Source organism: Pagrus pagrus (assembly GCF_965226575.1).
Source record: "Pagrus pagrus genome assembly, chromosome: 16".
NCBI lineage: Eukaryota > Metazoa > Chordata > Actinopteri > Spariformes > Sparidae > Pagrus > Pagrus pagrus.
This window is the reverse complement of record NC_140200.1, coordinates 27,417,808-27,439,182: the sequence shown is the minus strand read 5'-3', so window position 1 is coordinate 27,439,182 and position 21,375 is coordinate 27,417,808. Positions and strand designations below refer to the sequence as shown.

Sequence of the window (21,375 nt, the reverse complement as noted above, 5' to 3'; positions counted from 1 at the left end):
GTGCATCAGAACTTTTTTCTTCTTCTTTCTGTCTCCTATCTATCAGCTCATGACCCCTCAGATTATCTGATGACCCTTTGGAGGTGATGGACACTCAGGCTTGGAACCTCTGAACTAAACTAGCTAAATGTAAGTCCACCTCGTGCAGATACAACAGTAAGATACTGCTTATACACTGATGCATCAGTATTAACAATTAACTAGTCCATGGAACATTTTACTGCAGAACAGGTACTTAAACATTTGACACTTAGAAAGTATATTTTGCTGATAAACTTATTCTTGAGAACATGTTTAAATACCATACCTTTTCATTGAAATGAAGTGTTTTGATATTCATGTATTGGTACTTTAAATAAAGTAAGGGAAATTAATTCTTCCTTAACCATAATCATGATGATGTCATATATTAAGTAAAAGCTATGTCAGATCTTCATCATAGTACTCATTGGCTGTTTAGCTATCTCACTGTATCAGATAAATAAGTGGCACCACAGGCATCCTAAAGTGACTGATTGACAAAGTTGTTGAGACTCAGTACAGCCTCCGCTATTTTAAAGTGCAGAGCTTCTGTTTGACCAGATTGTCTCAGGAGAGTGCGACGTTAGAGTCACAAGTTAAAGTTTATTGTAGGAGCAGGACTATGGTGTCAGAGGTAACTGATGATGACATGAAGTCCTATACTTCAGTACAGTTTTGAGGTACTTTACTACTTGTATTTTCCCCTTTCTGCTCCTTTATACTTCCACGCCATTACATTTATTTGATAGCTTTAGTTACAAGTTACGTTACTCTGCAGATTGCATGCTGCATCAGAGCCAAAGTAGTACAATTTAAAGTTACAGTGTTATTCATCAGATAAAACAACAAAAAAACATCTGATCTGATAATACATACATCTATGTTAGTATATGTATATTTTAAATACTTTATCAAAGTAACATTAAAATCTATCTATCTATCTATCTGTCTGTCTGTCTAGAAAACTAAGATTTAAAAGCTTTTGTCCATGTGGAGGCCCTCATCGACAGCTGCCCAATAGCACCCCACCTCCTCCTCCCTCTGGCCACCAACATAGCTGGCCCTCTCTACATACTTGATCTGCCAGCAGACAGTGAGTCTTAATCTGTACTTAATATAATGCAGAACTATGAAGCAGTGAGCACTGCAACATGAAGTTTGTCATATGTCAGTAAACAGAAGAAATATGAGCAAACAGAACGCTTCTGCTGGCTCGAGAGAGGTGACAAATGTGTGTTTGGATGAAAGTACGAGTGTTCGAACAGATAGGACTGTGAACAGATGAGCATTTAACTGAGTATCAGACTGTGAGGAACAGGACACTGAAACAAACTTTCAGACTGTAGCTCTCTTTCTCAGAGCTTCTATTTCAACCACGAAAAATCCTCCTGGCGTAGTGTGTGTGTGTGCGTGTGTGTGCGTGCGCGCGTGCGTGTGTGTGTGTGTGTCCAGAGCATCCCTCGGCCTTTTCCTGAAGAAAACCAAACATTTCTGAGCCGAGTTGTGACAACATTTCCTCCGTCGTGCATTCCCTCCAAACCGCTCCACCTCCACGCGCCTATTGGTTCCCCATCTCCGTTACGTTTCCTGCCCCGCGTTACGATTGGACGATGCCTCCGCCTCTCTACCTGACTGACATCCCCGGAGCCACAGTCTCCTCCCAGCGGCAGCAGACGCTATTTGAGTGGGGACCAGCGGATTGTTGTACATAGAGCCGGTTTAGTGTCGTCAATGGGAAGCACGCGAGACGGTGGCAAAGCGAGTTACGGTCTAGATTGAAATCCGCGGCTGCACCATGCTCTCCAGGTCCATCCCGTGTTTGTGGATTACATTTTGCCTTCATTTATGCTGTTATGTAGACAGCGGGGAAGCACAGAATGCGAAGGAAGGTAAGTTCTTAAAGTTTGGACTCTTCATCCCGCCGCATTTGGAAGACAGCCTCCAGAATTAGCAGAGATGTGTCCAAACAAGCAGACAGAGCTTGGCTTTTTTATTCTTGCGCTTTAGGGGTTTTTATTTGCCATCTTTATGAACTCTAAAGGTGGATGTTTTCTGTGGCCAGATGAGGCCGGTGTGCGCGGATGACAGCGCTGTGCTCCCGGGCTGTTTGCGAGCGACCTCTCGGTGTTTTTACGCACGGCAATTAAGCGCTGTAGAACACGGATTAGACGCAAGAGCTCTTGTTTTTATTTGTCGCCAGTGCGCTATCGGCATAACTAGCCTGCCTCGTTAAAGATTAACAATCTATCACGACAAACTGGCTAATATCAGCGGATCGATCGTCCCAGCAGGCTCGCCTGGCTGTGCGAGAGTGAGCGAGAGAGCGAGCCGTCTATCTGGACGCAGTTTCGGAAGGTTATTTCCTCCAAAGTGGCCTCGGCTCCAACAGTCCTGTCTGCTCTTGTTTCTTGAGAGGAAGGTACAGTAGATTGATGCGGAGCTGTAATCTGCCTCAGACGCTCAAATTGACCACAATCAAGGCTATAAAACACCAAAATAAGAGGCTGATAAAAATAACTCCAAATGGATGAAAATTGGCACTTTTAGTTGATCCAATTCTGTTTTAATTAATCTTATAGTTATATGCGTAAAACAGAAAATCACAGGGCAGGTAGTGATGTTCCCACCAGCGAAACTACAGTGAAAAAACCGAGCGCGGGCTGGATGGAACAGCAGATATGAGTCGTAAATCCTCCGTGTCTGTGTTTATGCGGGGGTTCACAGATATTATCAGGCAGAATCCTGTAAAATATAACATGGCATATTTTTTTTAATCACGGCGGTGCGTCCTGCCTGCTCCCCTCTCTCGTGGTGGAGCTCTCCTCTGATATTAAATATTATTAGAACAACTTCATTTTTATGAAAGCCGCCGTGGTGCCGCGCTGCGCTCGCGAACGCTTCCAGAGCATAAAACAGGCTGGTTCGACAAATCTCCCTCAGATAAAAACTGCAAACAAACTGCCTGTGAAATGGTTTCCTGTAGTTTTGGGGCCGTTTTGAGCAAAAAAAAAAAAAAAAATATTCCTGAGCTGAAGCGCATGTTACTGTGTGCGTCGGGATGGAAGCAGCAGCCGCCGCCGTGACCTTAACGCAACAACTCCACAATTGAGTTTTAATAAACTGATGCGTTAAATAAACCCAGATGTAAAAGATGAATGTTCTTAAATCTCACACGCACACACTCTGATGTGTGTTTTCCTTCTTTGTGCACACTGTCATTGTCTACATTTGTCTCCCAGAAAGTTCCCCCGCAGTCAGGAGGACCTGTCTGCGGCAGTGTATTATATCCACTGTTTTTTGCTTTAGCTGCTGCTGCTGCTAGAAATTAGGTCACGGTTATATTCGCTATAGATATCGATGTGTGGCCTATCAGTAAAACCCAGCCCGGTGAGATTTAACCACCTGCTTCTCCTGTCACTAGTGATTCTGCTGGACTCCAAGGCACAGCAGACAGAACTGGAGTGGATCTCCTATCCTCCCAATGGGGTAAGTCTGCAGAATCTCTGCATCGCTGGCACACACACTCACCCCATGTCTATATTTTTACCAGCTTTCTCTGATGTCCCACATCTGTGAGAGGAATAATAATGCCTGAACAAGATGTTAAGGATCTGAAACCTAAAATTCCCAGCTCACAAAAGTCCAGAATAAAAGAAAAATAATGCAAGAGGTTGTTTTTGTGACTAAACTCTCCCGGCTTTTGACATTCAGAGCACAAAGGCCTTAGGCAAACCACCAAAACTTGCTGGTCTGATTAAAAGCAGGCTGTGAGTAAGTTTTTAAATAAATAATGTGAGCAGAAACAGATAAACTGAGCGCGGTCGTCCTTTAAAATGTGGTTATGTGATAAACAAAATGCAACCGCTATCCCTTCATTCACTGCAGTGTACTGTGTCTGAAACGACCATTTTTCATCTACCTTTGTCATATTATATATATAATCACATCCAGTGTGATCATTAGATGTCTACTTCCATATCTTTATATTACACCTCAGGGATGTATTCGTTTACAAATGTATTCTTTCTTTCAGTGGGAAGAGATCAGCGGCTTGGATGAGAACTACACACCCATTCGCACTTACCAGGTTTGTCAAGTCATGGAGCCGAATCAGAACAACTGGCTTCGGACTAACTGGATAGAGAAGGGCAATGCCCAGAGAATTTTTGTTGAATTGAAGTTCACCTTGAGGGATTGTAACAGCCTACCCGGTGTGGTGGGAACTTGCAAGGAGACGTTCAACTTGTATTACCAGGAAACAGATTCGGAGGTGGGCAGGAGCCTACGGGAGAACCAGTACGTGAAAATTGACACGATTGCAGCAGATGAAAGCTTCACCCAGGGCGACCTGGGCGAGAGGAAGATGAAGCTGAATACAGAAGTGCGAATCATTGGCCCCCTGTCCAGACGTGGCTTCTACCTGGCCTTCCAGGATGTAGGGGCGTGTATCGCCCTGGTCTCTGTCAAAGTTTATTACAAGAAGTGTTGGTCTATCATTGAGAACCTGGCCACGTTCCCAGACACCGTGACGGGATCTGAGTTCTCCTCGCTGGTGGAGGTCGAGGGCATGTGCGTGAGCGACGCCGAGGAGGAGGCCGAAAACTCCCCCAAAATGCACTGCAGCGCTGAAGGGGAATGGCTGGTGCCCATTGGGAAATGTATATGCAAGGCTGGATTTCATCAGAAAGGAGACGCTTGTGAACGTGAGTGCCTGTTCCTTTACTGTCATGTTCTCTGTCGTCATTTCATTGACTCAAAGTTATTGTTCTACTGAATTTACTCTTAGAAACCAGTCAGGAGCGTCCTGATCCTGGATTTCACACAACAAGAGGTGTGCCAAAAAAAAAAAAAACAATGTGCAAAAAACTGGGTATTCTGTTTTGATTATGCAGAACAGGTAAATGACTGAAATGAATGAATGAAAAGTTGTGTTGGCAAATGGGATTAAAGCAGCTGATCTGACGGCAGTAGAGATGGATAAAGTACTGAGGCCAAACATCCCCAGTGTAATAATTGAAATCCACGTTAATTGATTACAAGCCCCTTAATTTATAGCCATGATTCTGTTGACACTGGGATTAAATAATAACTTGAGTTTAGCTCCTCAGCTCCAGCTCCTACTGGCAAGGAGCCAAGACAATCACCATCAGAATATACAGGTCTAGAGGAAGTCCAGCCAGTCTCTCAGTATCTTTCTGCCGTGGCCAAATGACCCTGACAGAGAGGGAAACAAATAGCTGTCGCACTGTGGCATTTAGGCCTCAGGATATTTATGAAGGAGCCTAACAGGAAGGCAAACAACAGCCTCGCCGTGGCTCATTTTTGCATTGTTGTGCTGCTGGATCGTGCCGCTACAATTAACAATAACATGCTTTCTGTTACTTCAACTGCTCAGAGGATTATTTTCAGTGGCCACCTGACTTGAAAGATAAAAATCACTATGGATTAGAAGGGGTGACTTAGGTCACAGAACTTAAGTGGCCTGCCTTGTCAGCCAAGGCTGCCTTTTTTTTTGGCAAAGCGGGCAACCTCAATCTAAGCAGCTTACGAGGAGCAGCAGCCAGTAATAATTGAATGGAATGCATCTAAGAACAAATTAGTGTCCCTGGCAGACGAGCTTTTATGCCACGCTGTCATCCATTAGGGACCCCACCGAGGGAGGTGTGTTAATGAAATATATTAGGCCATGTAATTTAGAGCAACACAGCCCGCCTCAAGTTGTGCTATGTCTCTAATGTTAGCAGGCTATCGCTGATTCAACCCCGCGGACCCCCTTCTTATTGTTCTTGTTATTTTAATATGCATAGACGAGAGATCCAGTTGTGCCCTTTGGTGGAAGAGAAGCCCGCATTTATTTCCTCCGAGAGAGAGAGAGCTATGCAGCAACAACCAATAGCTCTAACTTGACAAAGTAATTTTAGCTACCTTTTCTTGTTATTACGCTCTCAGAACAGAAGACTGTTGCCTCTCTCTATTAATTAATCTGTTCACATGTCAACTAAAACAATTGCCGAAATAGAGGCAGCAGCATGGTGAACCTGCCCTCGGGTTGTTCAAAGTGTGAGGAAGGCTCCGTAATGTGTACGTGGATCAAATTCCAGTCTTGACACTGCACCTTTATGAGCTTTATCTCCACTGAGGCATGAGAAGCCTTTGTATTAAGGGGTAGTTAATCTAAATAAAATGAGCATCATGGTGCACCATCAGCACTTCTTCCAGCAGCTCCACTGACATTAAATTGTCCATTCAGTAGTTTCCCCCAGCACAATCTAAAAGCTATTCAAAGTATTTCTATCAGCCGAACAGCAGAGCAATAAGTCCAAGTGGCTGTGACCGGTAAAAATGTGGAATCCTGGCATTTGGACCTTGGACTGGCTTGTCTCAGTGGTGTAAAAGTACTGTACATCTTTATAATGGTGCTTTGTGGCATTGTAGCACCTTAAGTATAAAGGGTTCAAACAAACTCATTTGTCTAAAGTGTGATCTGAACTCGCATAAAAGACAAAGTGTCTGTACCAGTTCTTCATGGACGGGCTGAAAGATGGGGTGGAAAGCGTGCCTTCATAGAGCGGAGGAATAGAGATGAAAGTGCATAGTGCTCATTTGCACACACAGAAAGCAACCCAATCACCAGAATAAATGTTGACGGTGTATGTTTCTGCAAACTAAGGATATGTCGAAACTTTACTTTTGTTTAGGTTTAATTATTGATTTTGACTTGTGACAACGCTGTGCTTATGGTCTGGTTAGGTTTAGGCATGAAAAACACTTGGTTAGGGACAAGATCATGTTTTGAATACCACAAACACAGCTGGAGATGTTCCGAGTTCTCATCCAAAATATGTATATTTTTTTGTTGTTGTAAGAAACACGGCTGGAAGTTGTCCCAAGGTCCCCTTAAAAAATATCCAGTGCTGTCACACACCTGTGACTCCACCGCAACCAACCAAAACAGCACATTTTCACAGTTCAGACATTTTCTGTAGATTTAATCTCCCTACATGCTCAAATGGAATGGAAGTATTTCACAGCTGGAAAAGATCTCTTGATGCAGCTATGCTCTCTGTGTCCGTGGACAAAAATGCAAAAGTACAATCTGTAGTAGATATAACAGCCCTAAAATCTGCTAAATAGCTAGTTTAGCTTCATTTACAGGCAAATGTTTACCATTGTTCATTTGCATATACTACCAACAATGAAGTGATACAATGGGGCTGACTGTCTTTTTTACGGGCTGATACCATTACCAATTATTAGAAATCAAGGAGACAGATAACAGATATCTGACACCGATATTCATTTGCGGTAAAAATGAATAATCTGAGGGTCAAAATTGAAAACAACCAGTGATAGAATGAACCCAAGTACAGTTTGCTCAACTACTGCTCTAAAGTACAAATTTCAGGTACTTTATTGAGGATTTCCTTTTTCTGCTACTTTATACTTCCTCTCCACTGCATTTATTTGATAAATTTATTTTTTGTTATTTATTGATTATAGGCTATTAATTGTGATGTGATCAGATAGTGTTGTGGGCGGGACATTGTGTGAGAGGATGTTGCATCAGAGACAAAGTAGTACATTTTTAAATTAGTTTATTTTATTAGCATCCTGACAGAAAAATCACTGACACGACAATCAGAAAAATACTTTATATCAGCCTGGTAATTGGCCAGGCCGATAATCTGTCTGTCCCTTATGCAAGACTGGTTGAAAGCGGGCAAAGTTTCCCTTTCAAGCGTTGGACTCACCCTAACCCTAATCCTCAGCCTACCAAATTGTGACGTGAGAAAGGTGTGTGGGCAGAGGGTTTCAGACGCTGAAGGCGTTGAACGATTTGACAGGCACTTCTTTTGAGGCATGCTGATGCCTTAAGACAGTCTCTGTCCTATTTTAGTATCTGCACCGTGCTATGATTATAACATGGCCGCTGAGTGAAATATTCAGCTGGAGGGTGGGTGCAGGTGGAGTAAGCGAGTTGAGCTGTCAGTCATGTCATTTGAGGAGCCCCCTCTGTGGATGCAAAGGCCTCCGCCGAACGTGTTGTGATCCACTCATTCATCACCGTCAGCAAAGAGGGACCCCTTGTCTGTCGGCCTACACCCCCCCTCCTTCTGTCGCTCTTTAACTCTTTGTGTGGCAATCTGCAGCAGTAAATGTCACTCTTCTTCTCCACCCGCTGCGTTCAGTGGTCTCAGTGTAATGGGTGTTGAAAAAGGCCAGTTGAAGTGTCCCCGCAGCCTGCGCAGCCTTCATTTTGCGAAGAAGTGCGTGTTGTGAAAATAGCGCCCATTCATCCGCTGGTCTTGTTTAGCGCTGGCCGCTGGATGCAATGGAGCCACAGAGTCGTTTAGACAGAGAGAGGGCCCTTGTGGGAGGACATTGGCGTCTTTGTTTCACTCAATCCCGGGAATGTATGTTGTCTGATTTTGACACATCCCGTCATTGTGGCACTAAGTAACCAGTGCCTGAGAAATGATTAACTGTTGACCCTCTACCAAATGAGGGAGATGCCTCTATGTGGTGGAAAACAGATAAAACAGGCTGTATCTCACTGCTAGTGGTGCATGCTAACAAGCGAATTAATGAGAGGATACAGCAACTTGTAGACACTGGCATCATCCATCTTAACTGTCAGGGTGTTGGACAGAAGTTAGTTGGAGACTGATTGATGATTGAACCCCTGAGGGAAAGGGCTGAGCGGTTGGGGTCTGACCACGATAACGTCCATGGAGGCCGCTAGGCTGCTCCAGCCCTGCAGAAAAAGCTGCACTTAGCATTTCAAATGAAGCCAGGAAGCTAGAAGTCAGGAGGTCCTCATACATCTTGATGCTCCCCTGATTGATAAGGTGTGAATTTAATACACCAAATGGCTGTCTTTTACAACTGCTCCAGAACTTAATTATGCAAATGACAGGTGTGCGCTGAATCCACAGGAGACCCAAATGGACCTAAATCACTCAAGATTGAAATAAATTGGTGATGGATGGGAGCTCGTCCTGTCACTGCCAGTGTCTGCTTCCTGTGAATAGTGGCATTCTTACACAGCCCAGGGCTTTTCCTGCTTGTTGTCTCAGCCTGGCAGGTAGCAGTCAGACACACAGATGTGGTATTCTCTGCTCAGAATCTTACTACCAATACAAGTGACAGTGTCCTAATATTGATCACTTAGGGGAGGAGACGTTAAATCTGGAGAAACTAAAATGTTCAATCAGTCATACGTCAAATCAATTGCCAAATACTTCTGGTTCCAGCTTTACAAATATTAGCATTTGCTAGTTTTCTCTGTGTTAAACTATTATAAATGCAATGTGTTTGGTTTTGGATTGATGTATGGATAAAACAAAACAATCTGAAGACATCATCTTAGGTTGTGGTGATGGTACTTGTACTATTCTCTGCTAAACTATTTTTTAATAATTATTAAATGTAATAAATGTATTTTTTTATTGTATTTAACTTTATATAATGTCAACACATTTTGTAAGATGCCTACCACATATTAATAACCCATGTCTACATCTAAGAATGTGTTGTTTTATTCGAACCAACAGTTCAAACCCAATTATATTTGGTGTGCTATCACTAAAACAGAACAGAATTAGATTAGGTTATATCTATACATATATTTATTTGCCATTTTGCCAAAGGGCGAAAAAATGGTGACGTTTTAGCAGCCATTTGGCACCAATGTTGTCCAATTTGTGCTTAGAAAATTACTTGAGCATTTAACTGCCTCTCAACATTGTTGAAGATACATTTTCTGTTGGGATATTCATTGATTATTTAAACAACTGTTTTCAGCTCTGTCAGTTGTAGGTGTTCTACTGAGAACAGATGTAGACTTGTCCTCGTGACCTGAGATATCAACAAATTCCAGTGCAGTTCTTGTCCTTTATCTAGTTCCTACTCATTAGTAGAGACTAAATCACAGTTACAATTAGAAAAGGCAGAATGTTTGAAACTGTGCTTTGGCAAGGTGCAATACAGAGTATTTACTTTTCTTCCACATCCAATACACTTTCAAATGGGAAGTAAAAGCAAGAAGAAGTTGTTTCCTGGGATACACTTGCAGAAGCATGCCAGGCCAGCAGCTCTTTCTGTGCGATCTGACTGCCCTGTCAGCACATCAAATTAAGTACAAATGCCTCTTTTTACATGCAGGAGGCTCATTCACAAACTTGTTTGGCTTGATTAATATTTGTCTTAAAGTTATATTCATATAAACTGCCCGAATGCTGAAACAAAGTCAAGAAAACAGGAATATTTGCTCTCACTGGTTTTGGATTTGTAGACATCACAATGAAGTAAAGATGGATCTAAAACACAATCTCAGCACAGAGAGGTGATCTTAAAGAAGTACCCAAGGCTGCAGGGTCTGGTCACTGGTAATGGGTTTGTCTCTCACCCCTGCTGATAAACTACAGCTACTGACTCATGCATACATGAATATCAAGCGGGCTGATGGAGAGGCTTAGTTCAGTGCTGTAGGCGTACAAACCTTCAGAAAACAGTATTAAAAGATTCTTTCCAAGTATATGAAACCCTATGGTTCTTTTAGCTCTTGCGCCCTGTTTTTCTCAGTATTCAGTAAAACATATGTTTTCTCTGGACACATTTTTTGTACTGTAAATGACACCAGTTGACATGTCAGGGGTACTAGACATGTTGTGATATACCGATATTGGAATTATTATTTTATTTTTATTTTTTTTACAAAAATTGAATATCAATTTCCAATAAGGACACTTGCCAGCCTTGAGACCTTGTCATGTTTCGTTAGGGCCCCTGCCCCGTAGCGAGTCAGTCATGCTGCTGCCCTATGTTTGTTAGCCTGTCAATGGTGATTGGCTTTGGTGCGGCCCTGTGATAGACTTGACACAGCAGGTTTTATGAAAAGCATGCCCCTTCCTTTAGAAATTTCTGAAGAAACAGGAATTCTCTTTTCCAGGATGTATGTCTTTGTCTTCTCCATTTCTCTGTGCGTGTCTCACTCACTCAGGATAGAGCGCAACATTAGCGTAGACTACAGGCTGTACGGAAACAGGTTGTGAGAACTCAAAGGTGAAAAAGATTTATTGTTGTTCTTTACCCTTGATGCAAATGAGCTAGCTTGGTGTGTGTGCATTCTACTTTGATTGATTGACGAAGAAAAATGCAATTTTAGATGAAATTTGTGTCAACCAGCATCTGAATACTCTTTCAAGTTGGAAAGAAGAAAAAAAAACCAGGGGAATAATGACTCCTCAGTATCCAGGTTTTGGAATTTGACCTGCCAGTCCACATTTGAGACCCTACGTTGCTTCACATGAATAGACAGAATCCAAGTAAATAGCCCTCATTCAAAAAAAGGCATATGGTCAGCCATACTGGTAGGTGACTTTGTTAACCCCTCAAAAGGGGGACCTCCACCACTTTGTGTCAGATAGCGTTATTTCCAAGGTGACACCAGGGTCTACATTTGGCCATGCATGAGGTCAGTGAATATTAACTTCATTTACACATGGCTGCAGACAGGCATAGCACCACAATGGAGGCCTGCCTGTTGTGTTCAGTAACATGACCGCCCTGGCTGACAGGACACTGTCAAGAAGGAAGATGGATGATCGCAGCAGTTGACCCCTGATCACCACAAGAGTCACCTCTCCGGCCCCCTCTCCCTGCATGACAAAAGAGCCCTCCCCGCAGTGCAGCGGCCCTCATCTCCACTTGCACTAACAGGTTCAGACATCTCCATCGATCCCTGCTTCCATACCTCTTGCAATTCTAAGCTTTTGCCCGTTTTAGCTATCCAAACTGTGGCGCAGATGTCTTTTTTGTAATTGCTTGCCTGCTGACTGCTTGAGAGGGATGCGATCAGACAGGCGAACTCTATGTCAGAAGACAATGTCTTTGGTGTTCTGTCTTGTGTCCCTGTGGCATGAGGGTGAAAGTGATATGTGACTCTGCTCCGGGTCTCGCCACCTTAAGAGGCAGCAGGGAGGGCCCTGTTGTCAGTGGAGCTGCTCCTCCGGGATGCTTTAGACCACTGGCTCACTACTTCAATCTTCCTTTAAAAGGAGAATCAATAACTTATTACATAACTTCACACTTTTTCCCACTTACATCCAGAGCAGAGGAAGCAGAAGTCAAAATGTGCTATGGATGGGTCAGTAGCAGGAAATTCTGCTGTTTCTTCCAGAGAGTTGTGTTAAAATGAAGACAGCTTGGCAAAACAGGAGGCGTCCAGTGTTTGCATAACCAGAGTGGGAGAACAAACAATTTAAGGGCTAATGTAATGATTCATCGTCTTCAGTTGTTTCCTAGACTATTTGATTCATCATTTGGTCTATAAAATGTCAAAAATCTAGAAAAATATTCATTGTAAGTTCCCATTGTATAATACATTGACCTGTCTGTGTGCCAATTTAGAATACCAGAATAGCTTGATATTATGGAAATTGTATTTATTTATTTATTCAGATTAACTAATCCTTTAAATGACAAATTCACCCAAAAATCAAACAAAGTTATTATCCACTCACCCCCATGCTGCAGGAGAAGGGGTGAAGGTACGTAGTCATCAAAACATTTCTGGAGCTTCAGAGCAAAAAGTGTTGCAGCATTCTGCTAAACAACTGAAGTAGATGGGGATTGTTTTCAAATATGAAAAAAAAAACACCAGTTAAAAACTCGTCCAGCATAATCCAAGTTCCTGAAAGCCACACAATTCAAAACTGATGTAGCTAACCTTTGAAGTAGGTGCATGAGTTTGATCGCACATAGAGGGTGTAAATAACACCAGTCTTTCAAATCAATTTGGGATTTCATTGGCTTCCACAGATATGGATTACGCCAGCCAAACTGCATGTAGTCCCCATCTACCTCAGCTGTTTAGGATAATACACTGTTCTGTAACACTGTTTTGCTGTGAAGCTCCGGAAATGTTTCGTGGACAATGAAACTTCACCTGATTTTCCAACAGCATGGGTGTGAGTAGATAATGACTGAATTTTCATTTTTGGGTGAACTACTTCTTTCAAGAGTAATCCAGATCTGCACAAGCCCTCGTAGGCATCTGAGGCCCAGCCGATGTCTTTGTGTCAGGGGAGGCCACAGCAGTGACGAGCAGCTAGTTTGACATTGTTTCATTCCTTTCTGTCACAGCTCTGGGATCAGAGCGGGGGCTGTTTGTGGTGGATTTGGATGGGCGGGGCCTGGGTCAGGAGGGTTGGCAGGCACTGGCACAATTCAGAGATAATGCTCAGTTGCTGACTGTGGACATTTTCAGTGCCGATTTCGCTTGGGCTGCAGGGGGCTTTGGATCGGTGAGACCTTTGGACCCTGTGCTTTCATCCCCACGATGCAGAGTCCTCCCCTCATCTGTGATGTCTTTTAGCACGGCTCCCTTTTTAGAGCTGACCACCTCATCCATTAAAGGTAGCCGCCTGGCTGGCCTTAAGGGCCCTTTCTCCCGTTTCCGTGTGAGTTAAATGAACTAAACAAAAGACGATTAGGTAGGGACATTTTCCATGTCACTGAGAATCCATTTCAAAAAGTTCACGCCACACAATAGCTTAAAGAAGGAGTGTGTGTAGACTTGAGCTACAGTTGCTGCTCAGGCTGATTGAGAGGCTGTAAATTTACTGATGTGGGTTAAATCTTCAAATGCCCTTACTTTCCACCTCCAAAGCCATGTAGTAAATCAGCAGGAGGGTTTAAAGAGAAAACAGGTGTTCATTAGTTTGCTGTTTAATTCCTAATTGTGCCACTTTCATGTCAAACTGCGTGGCCTGGCTATAGCACCATAGCAGGAACATTAGCTTCAATTTTAGTATAACTTAATCAGTGTCTGGCTTTGATCTTTGCTGTGAACAAGTGAGCAGGCACTTCCTTTGGGGTTTCTCTGCTCAGAGGGCAAAGCTGCATGCCCTCCAACACAGTGTAAGGGAATGCTAATCTTCTCTTTGTTTCTCATGGAAAGCTACTTATCTCCCGCTAAGCACAGGTACCTCGGATGAATGGCTCGGTTGTCTGTATGTGTGGAGTGCAGTGGCAGCCATTCCAAGTATGTGTGGGGTGGAGGGAGGATCCAACACCATATGACATCAGATTTTTTTTTTTTTCCGTTTTAACTTGTGTTTCAACGGCTCCTATTAATCTCACTTTTGGGGGGGCCTTATTGTAGCTATGTCCGATATTCCCTCCTTCTTCTGAAACACACGGGAGGTATTCGAAATGAGCTTGTTCAAAACTCTGTCCATCCTGTGAGGAGATTTTCAGGATGACCTCACTTCTTTTCATTTTCTTTGTGTGATCTGCCACTGATTCCTGGAGCTGGATAGGCGCCTTGTCCCTCATAGGTCGGAGATTAACATGTCTGCTAGAAAAAAAACGAGCTGCTGAGCATCTCTCTCTTTATTGAAAAAGAAAAAAAGATTTTAAGCAGTGCAACAGGCTCAGAGGAAAAAGGAAAAAAGACAAACACCTGCTGCTTCTTTTGTTGCATTTGTGGCAAGACTAAAAATCAAAACACACAGTATTTGAGGAGGGAAAAAGTCAATGCCAATGGCCAGAGTAATGTGTGGTCCTGCAAACCACGAAAACGTGGAAAATTTACATTAGGTCCACTTTTCAATTTAATGTTGTGACAACACTGCTTATGGCCTGGTTAGGTTAAGACATGAAACCACTTGGTTAGGGTTAGGAAAACATCATGATCTGGCTTAAAATACCTGTTTGGTCACCACAAACACAGCTGGGTGGGTCTTGCAAGAGATGCAGTGCTTTACTATTTTATGTTGCGACGATGCTGTGTGCTTATGGTTTGGTTAGGTTAAGGCACAAAACTCGCTTGGTTAGGGTTAGGAAAAGAAAATGTTTTGCTTAAAGAACCTGCTTTGGTCGACACAAACATGCCTGGAAATTGGCCCGAGATCTACTTTAAGATATTCAGAGGTTTCTCATTTACAAATGTTGAATTTTATCCTGGTGACAGAGCTGAAAAAAGTATATGTGCAAGTATTTACTACTAAAATTCTTTAACATAACAAAATACTTTTTTGAAATGCCATTTAGATTATGCCAAGCTAGAAAGAAAATGTTAGTCAGCACTGCAGCGAGCTTAATAAATAACTCATGTCTTCCTTCAAGGTGCACTTGATTTCTCTTAAACCTTTGCAGCTACAACGGTCCACACATCACCTGCAAGATGAGATCAATTGAGCTGTCCTGAGCTTTTCAAGTTGAAGAAATATACTCAGCTCAGATTTTCCCCAGGTCCGCCTGCCTGTGTGAAATTACTCACAAGACGTACTGCTTCTTACATTGCAGAGGAAAACACCACAGGCTTTAGTCCATAAAAGAGATGCAGCCATAGTTCAGTATGCAGAAAATGCCAGTAAACACAGCCTGATGAATGTCCACACTAAGGCCTACTATTTATTGAGGCAGAGAACATAAGTCACATCTAATCAGAGCAACACACATAGGCCCCGGGCTACATTAATGCATGAGAAATAAGCTCTGTGTGAGCTATTGACATCCTTCTCTACAGTCGGAACGCACGGTCATGGTCCTAATCGTATGCCCTGAAAGTAAAACCGAAAAACATAAAGCAGGAGTTAGGTTTTTAAATAGCATTTCATGGTTGTCTGAACATCCACCTAGACACAGGGTATTTTGAAATAGCTGACAGCGAATGTTTATGGCAGTATTAACTACGGATTGCAGTGTAATAGAAGCGATCAGATGAGTAAGAGGGAGAGAAGTCCTTTGTTTTTCACAGGTAGACCTGGGCATCAGGAATATTTATTCAGCACCAGCTGACTTGTAAGGAAAAGAGATGAATGGTTGCTAATGCAATGTAGATAGAAGTTGTGTTGTATTTCAAATAAACATGAAGGCAATGCAGGCACTCCAAATGTAAGAATATGTGTCATACGAGGAATGCATTTTAAAAAGCCCTGATTTTTTTCAAATCAGTAAAAGAAAAAAAACAACATGTATGGACCACAAGGTCTTCATCAGGCAAACAAAAAATGTGCTTTTTAATATTTCCTTCCTCATTGGACACATTTTCTCATACTTTGGGTACCTGGATTGCTCTCCTGGTTTGTTATCCTGCTGAAATGTGTCTACAGCACATTGTCAAGTTCCACAAGCTGGCATCAGATTTCTGCTCAGACTCAAATCAGTGTCAATCTTGTTTACTCATTCTTTAAACAAGCAGTTCCTCAGTAATTATTTCAATTTTACAAATTTCTTGTGTTTTATTTTGTTTTATATCAATATTCTGTCTACAATGAACGTGATTACATCCTCACATTCAGCAGCATGGATTTGTAGAAGACACCCATGTAGTTCCTGCCTCTGGGCCGATGGGCAGAGGTTGTAGCCACGCTACTTTTGTTTCTCATTTTTAATGGATGATATATTTCTCTTTTCATGTTTGCTTCGGTGTCCTCTGTTCTGATTTAGTTAACTATTACATTTTACACCAAGAACTTTTTTTTTGACACATATGCATGGTCAGTGACTTAAATATAGGATTACACCTGTTTGGCGATTTAGGATAATATTATAATAACTTGCTTGAACCTGCTTAGGAAAGGTCAGATGTAGACAAAAGTTCATATGTAAATCTAAAACCTCCAAGTACATCTTTATAATTAAAAAAAGTATAGTCTGAGGTCACTGGCGTTTATGGGGGTGTTAAATGAATCCATTCTGAGACAAAGCAAATGCCAAATTGGGACTTTAAATGAACCAGACTGAAACTGTAGGTTCTCTGAGATAAATGATGTATGGCACCAAAATTAACACAGGAGAGTCTTTGAGGGTTAAAACATTAATGCAGGAACATACAACATACTGTAGACCCACAGCTCTCATAAATTGAAGAGTCTAAAACAAAGTTTTGACATAGGAGCCTTTTCAAGTTAGGGCCCCTATCAATAACCTGCTTTAGTGGTGCATGTTGCATGTAGCTTTTGTGGCCCTTGAGCTCTGAGGGCCTGGGGCTGTTGCCCGCTCTGCAGGGTTGGTAAGCCTTTCATCTTGGCTTCTTTTGTTAAATTTAAAAAAAGAAAGAAGAACAGAAAGCAAAGATTTGTAGAAAAACATCTGTGATAAAATAATCTGAAGTCAGGATCACCAATCAGCTTTTTTTCTGCAGCTTTTGATCACGTCCCATGGGCCCTCATCAGCATATGGGAATTAACATGTTTGTATTCCAAACTAAGGTACTGCAAAAAAGTAACATTTTGTGATCACTTTAATCCCTCTGTAATGTACTGTAATACTGAGAAATTAGAGTTAGAGATCAAAGGATACCCAGGTCTGTTTTGCATAGAGGCAGGCTAAGCTTTGGATGTCTGAATCACGCAGACGAAGGAAACAACACTTGGTGGAAACATGCTAAACAATAGGCAACAGACTCCCCATCATACCAGGCCTGTGTTTAGAGATGATATTTATAAAGACACTTCCCTATCAGAACAGCAGCAGCCATGGCGAGTGTTTCACAGAAACAAATGGTGTTTTTTTGAAATAAGAAAATAAACTGTTTCCTTTATCGTGCTTGACCCATTCCACCTGGCATTCATCAGTGGCAGGGCCTGCATGTTGGTCCTGTCGGCTGCTCTCCTCCCTCTGCCTCTTTTATCACTCTAATGGGGTGCTATCTCCAGGCTGCTCTCTCCGGGTCTCCGCGGCCCCGCTCGGCTCCTTTCAGCGCGCATTCTTTCCACATCCATCCCGACACACAGGCGGATTTAACACATAATCAGGCCGGACGGGAGGGCAGCAGCAGAAGGGGGTAGGCCCGGCCCTGACAGGACTCATCATGCTAGGACTGTGGAGACAGAAAGGCCCACACTAGTCATTCTCACTCTGGCCTCTGCAAAAAACAAAGGGAATCTTCCACATTTGCACACTGGAGCTCACTCTGAGCCCCGTCTGCTGCAATATTGAGACAAATGGGGAGAAACTCAATATCCCAGCTGCCCTGCTTGGACGTCTAGACTCCTCCATGCTTAGTAGTAATAAGGATTGTGACCTTGATTGGATTTGTGGGTTGTAAGCATGTAAGGAAGCTCAACTACCAGTTTCTCCAAGACAGGGTATCATTAGAAGTATTTTTGATCCTGGCACCAGTTTAATATCTGAGACTCTGTACCAATGCCAAAACAATACAGAGTGATATTTTACCTTCTAAATCCTAAAGTTCACATTTTACTTTCCACATCTGTGGTCAGTCCAGGAGTGTGAATGTGCTGACTGCATGTTGGGGAACACAACTGACACCCAATGTAGTATAAACTGAATCCGAACTGTCGGAATCTGATGTAAAATCTTTCGGTCGGATTCAAACTGTCACATTGAGGCTTTCCGTCATAATAAGGACGGTAACCTTGATTGGATTTGTGGGTTAAATCCAGGAAGCATTGTTTTCCAGTTTCTGTGAACACTAGGGACTTGCATTATTTGAAACGTTTCAATACAGGTTCCGCTATGGTACTCGTCTGACTCACCGGGTGGAGACAGTTGGCATAAAGGAATTCATTGGGTGCTTTCTCCCTTGCATTGTCTCTGTGTTACTGTTTTTAAAATCCCAGTTGCTACATAAAAGAACAACTTCCAAGCTAGCAATTTACACGCTGAAAATGGCACGTCCCTGTAACCCTAACCTGGTTGCTAACCATATGAACTTGAACAAGCTAGCATCTGCTTCCTTTTATTTTCAGGGAATTTAGCCATTTTAATGCCAGGGCTCGCCTCCCCATGTGAAAAACAAGTTCCCCTGACACTATTTTGCTGACAGGGCACCATCGCTGCACCCTGGGTTTAGCTCTGCCCAGGACACATGTGATTGAGTTTTTCCCATTACCAGAATGAGTATTGGAGCCAGCTCTAGCCCTGACAGAACGCTGTGGAGATAGGCCTGGCCATGTGAGACTACTATGATACCTGAGTTTTAGTGCCAATACTAAAATAAAAAATGTGTTTTACTGCTTGGTATCCATAAACCTTTAAAGATACCTTTTGCATCTGCAAAGCCTGGAGGATCCACAATAGTGTGATCTCCTCTTCCACAGGGGTCTCACAGATTCTGAACAAGCATTCCTGGTCATATTCTATACTTGACAGATTCTTTATGCAATGGACATATTTCTGTTAACTAACCCTCCCCAGAAAATAGGACACTACACAGAAACCCAAAAGGGCAAATTTGGACTTGGATCTGTTTGCAAAGGCACAAGATTAACTGAGGAAAAAAAAAAACACCAAGTGCCATGGCGTCACCCCCAGACAAGGGAAATGATTATTTTCTATTTTGGCCAGTAAGGGATATGTCAGGCTGTCGCATAAGGAGTCATTGGCGCTCTCTCACCTCCCTCGCTGTCCCTCACCCGGAGTGTCATGACACTGCCAAAGCGTGAGCGAAATTGGATGTAATTCAAGAATGTTAAGAAGCTCAGCTCGGAGGAAAGAGAAATAAACCAAGATCTTACAAAAATAGAGCATTGGTTTCCCCCCTTTTTTGTGTATGCATGTCTGCATAAGATAAGGAGACTTTGTTTTATTCTTTGGGCCAGTGTGTGCTGAGATTGAGACTTTACAGTCACAGGAGCGTTTGATTATCTCTATCCTACTTCTCTGAGGACCTCTCCTTTCTCAGGCTCCCTTTTTCTCTGTGTAAAATTGCTGACTGCAGCTTGTCCCCACACACATCACTGAATGAAAGTGCTTGACCACTGTAGGGGAAATTACAGATGCCGGCTCTGTAGCCTGCCGAGGAGCTGGCTGGAATGTAAGACTTGTATTTTTTTCTCTCTGCTTAACCTCAGCCCACTTCTCTGAGGACTGACTAATTTCTTAGTGTCGTAAATAAGCCGGCTGTTGTGTCTGATGCTGAGCTTTTTTAACAGGCTCGTGTCTACAAGCACAAGGCATTGATTGGCCTTTATCTGTGCAGAAGCAGACCAGACTTACATAAATGGCCTTTTTCTTTCTCAAAGAGTCACTATTAGGCACTTTATCCTTACTAATGTAATTACATGTTGTGCACTACATCCTCTTGTGCAGGTACTAAAGAGTCTGGGTTTTAGTGTAATGTTTAAACATGTTTATGCGTCAGTGTTTGACAGTAAGGTGTTAGTCATGCTGTCAGTTAAGAAGGCTACTGGGCGATCTGAGTTGGTGTAATTGCTTTGTAGATATTTCCACTCAGAAGCAAAGTGTTGCTGCAGGGACAGTTGACAAAGACCCTCTCACTTGCTATCATCCCATCTCGGTGTCTCAGAAGAAGAGTTTCTCTTCAGCATCTGGTGCCAGGAATGAAAACTCGCCAGCAGCGAGTCAGTGTGTGCTGTAATACTGCTGCTGCTGCCGCTGGGACAGGAATGCTGGGTCGGGATGGCTGTGTTTGTACTTGTCACTCAATGCACTGCCAGTGGTGGGGAGTGCTGCAGAAACACTTACTTGCCTGTGTCATGCAGGCATTCGATTTTTGAGGCCTCATTTGCCGCCTTGTTGCTTCTGTAAACATTTCCGGGTGCCAAAGCCAGTCGGATGCACTGATAAACACATGGGCTTTGCTGACAACAGCATAGAAAAAATATGAAGTGTGTTTTGCTTGCATTAAAGGGCATGTTTAGTTTATTAAAACAAGGGTTTTATTTTTATAGTTTGTATCAGTTATGATAACACTGGACACACCTCAGTCAATGTCTGAGATTGGGAAACCTGGCAATTTTGCGACAGTGAGTTGAAATGGGGCAAGAAAGGTGATCAGACAGGTTGTTAACGAGTCGACAGTTTCATCAGCATGGGAACCAATACTGACCATTACCTACTGGTCATATTAAAGCAACATTATGTTGAAATTCACATTTTGTGCAATTTGGCGACACCACTGTGCAAAATATAAATCCCAGGTTTCTGTGACAATTCATCAGATGTTATGTAGCATTACATGCTAACTACAAACAAAACTGCACTTCACAACAATGTTATGTCTTGAAAACATATGTCTTGAAGTTAACATGCATGCTCTAAGCCAGCTAATATTACTTACTATTCAATAGCAAAGTCCAGCTCTACGTCTGCCTACTGCCTTTTATTTAGCAAAGTCGTTGCTACCAGCTTAAGCCAGTGTGAGACTTTTGTCTCTTGCCTCTCGATGGTCGCTGTCTTTTTTTCCTCTTTGGTCTCTTCAGCACTGCCATGATGTTCGTAGAGGCTGCTAATATTATGTTGCATGAAGATTTGATTTCTAGTTTCCAGCCTACATTATGTAACGCATAAAATAATCTAAATTATTTTTACACAACTTTAAGAGAAACGTTGTTAGATCAGTCGTATATGGTATCG

General features: G+C 42.6%; 1 protein-coding gene across 4 annotated transcripts in view; it reads left to right on the top strand.

Moving 5' to 3' along the window:
- The first annotated feature begins 1,741 nt into the window (after positions 1-1,741).
- The window catches only part of epha7 (eph receptor A7), a 94,372-nt gene continuing 74,738 nt past the window's right edge, over positions 1,742-21,375 (top strand). For all 4 annotated transcript variants that reach the window (XM_084378366.1, XM_084378365.1, XM_084378364.1 and 1 more), the window contains exons 1-3: positions 1,742-1,910; positions 3,443-3,507; positions 4,055-4,724. In XM_084378366.1, the coding sequence (XP_084234492.1) occupies positions 1,817-1,910; positions 3,443-3,507; positions 4,055-4,724 (829 nt within the window). In that variant the 5' untranslated portion in view covers positions 1,742-1,816. The remainder of the gene's footprint in view (positions 1,911-3,442; positions 3,508-4,054; positions 4,725-21,375) is intronic.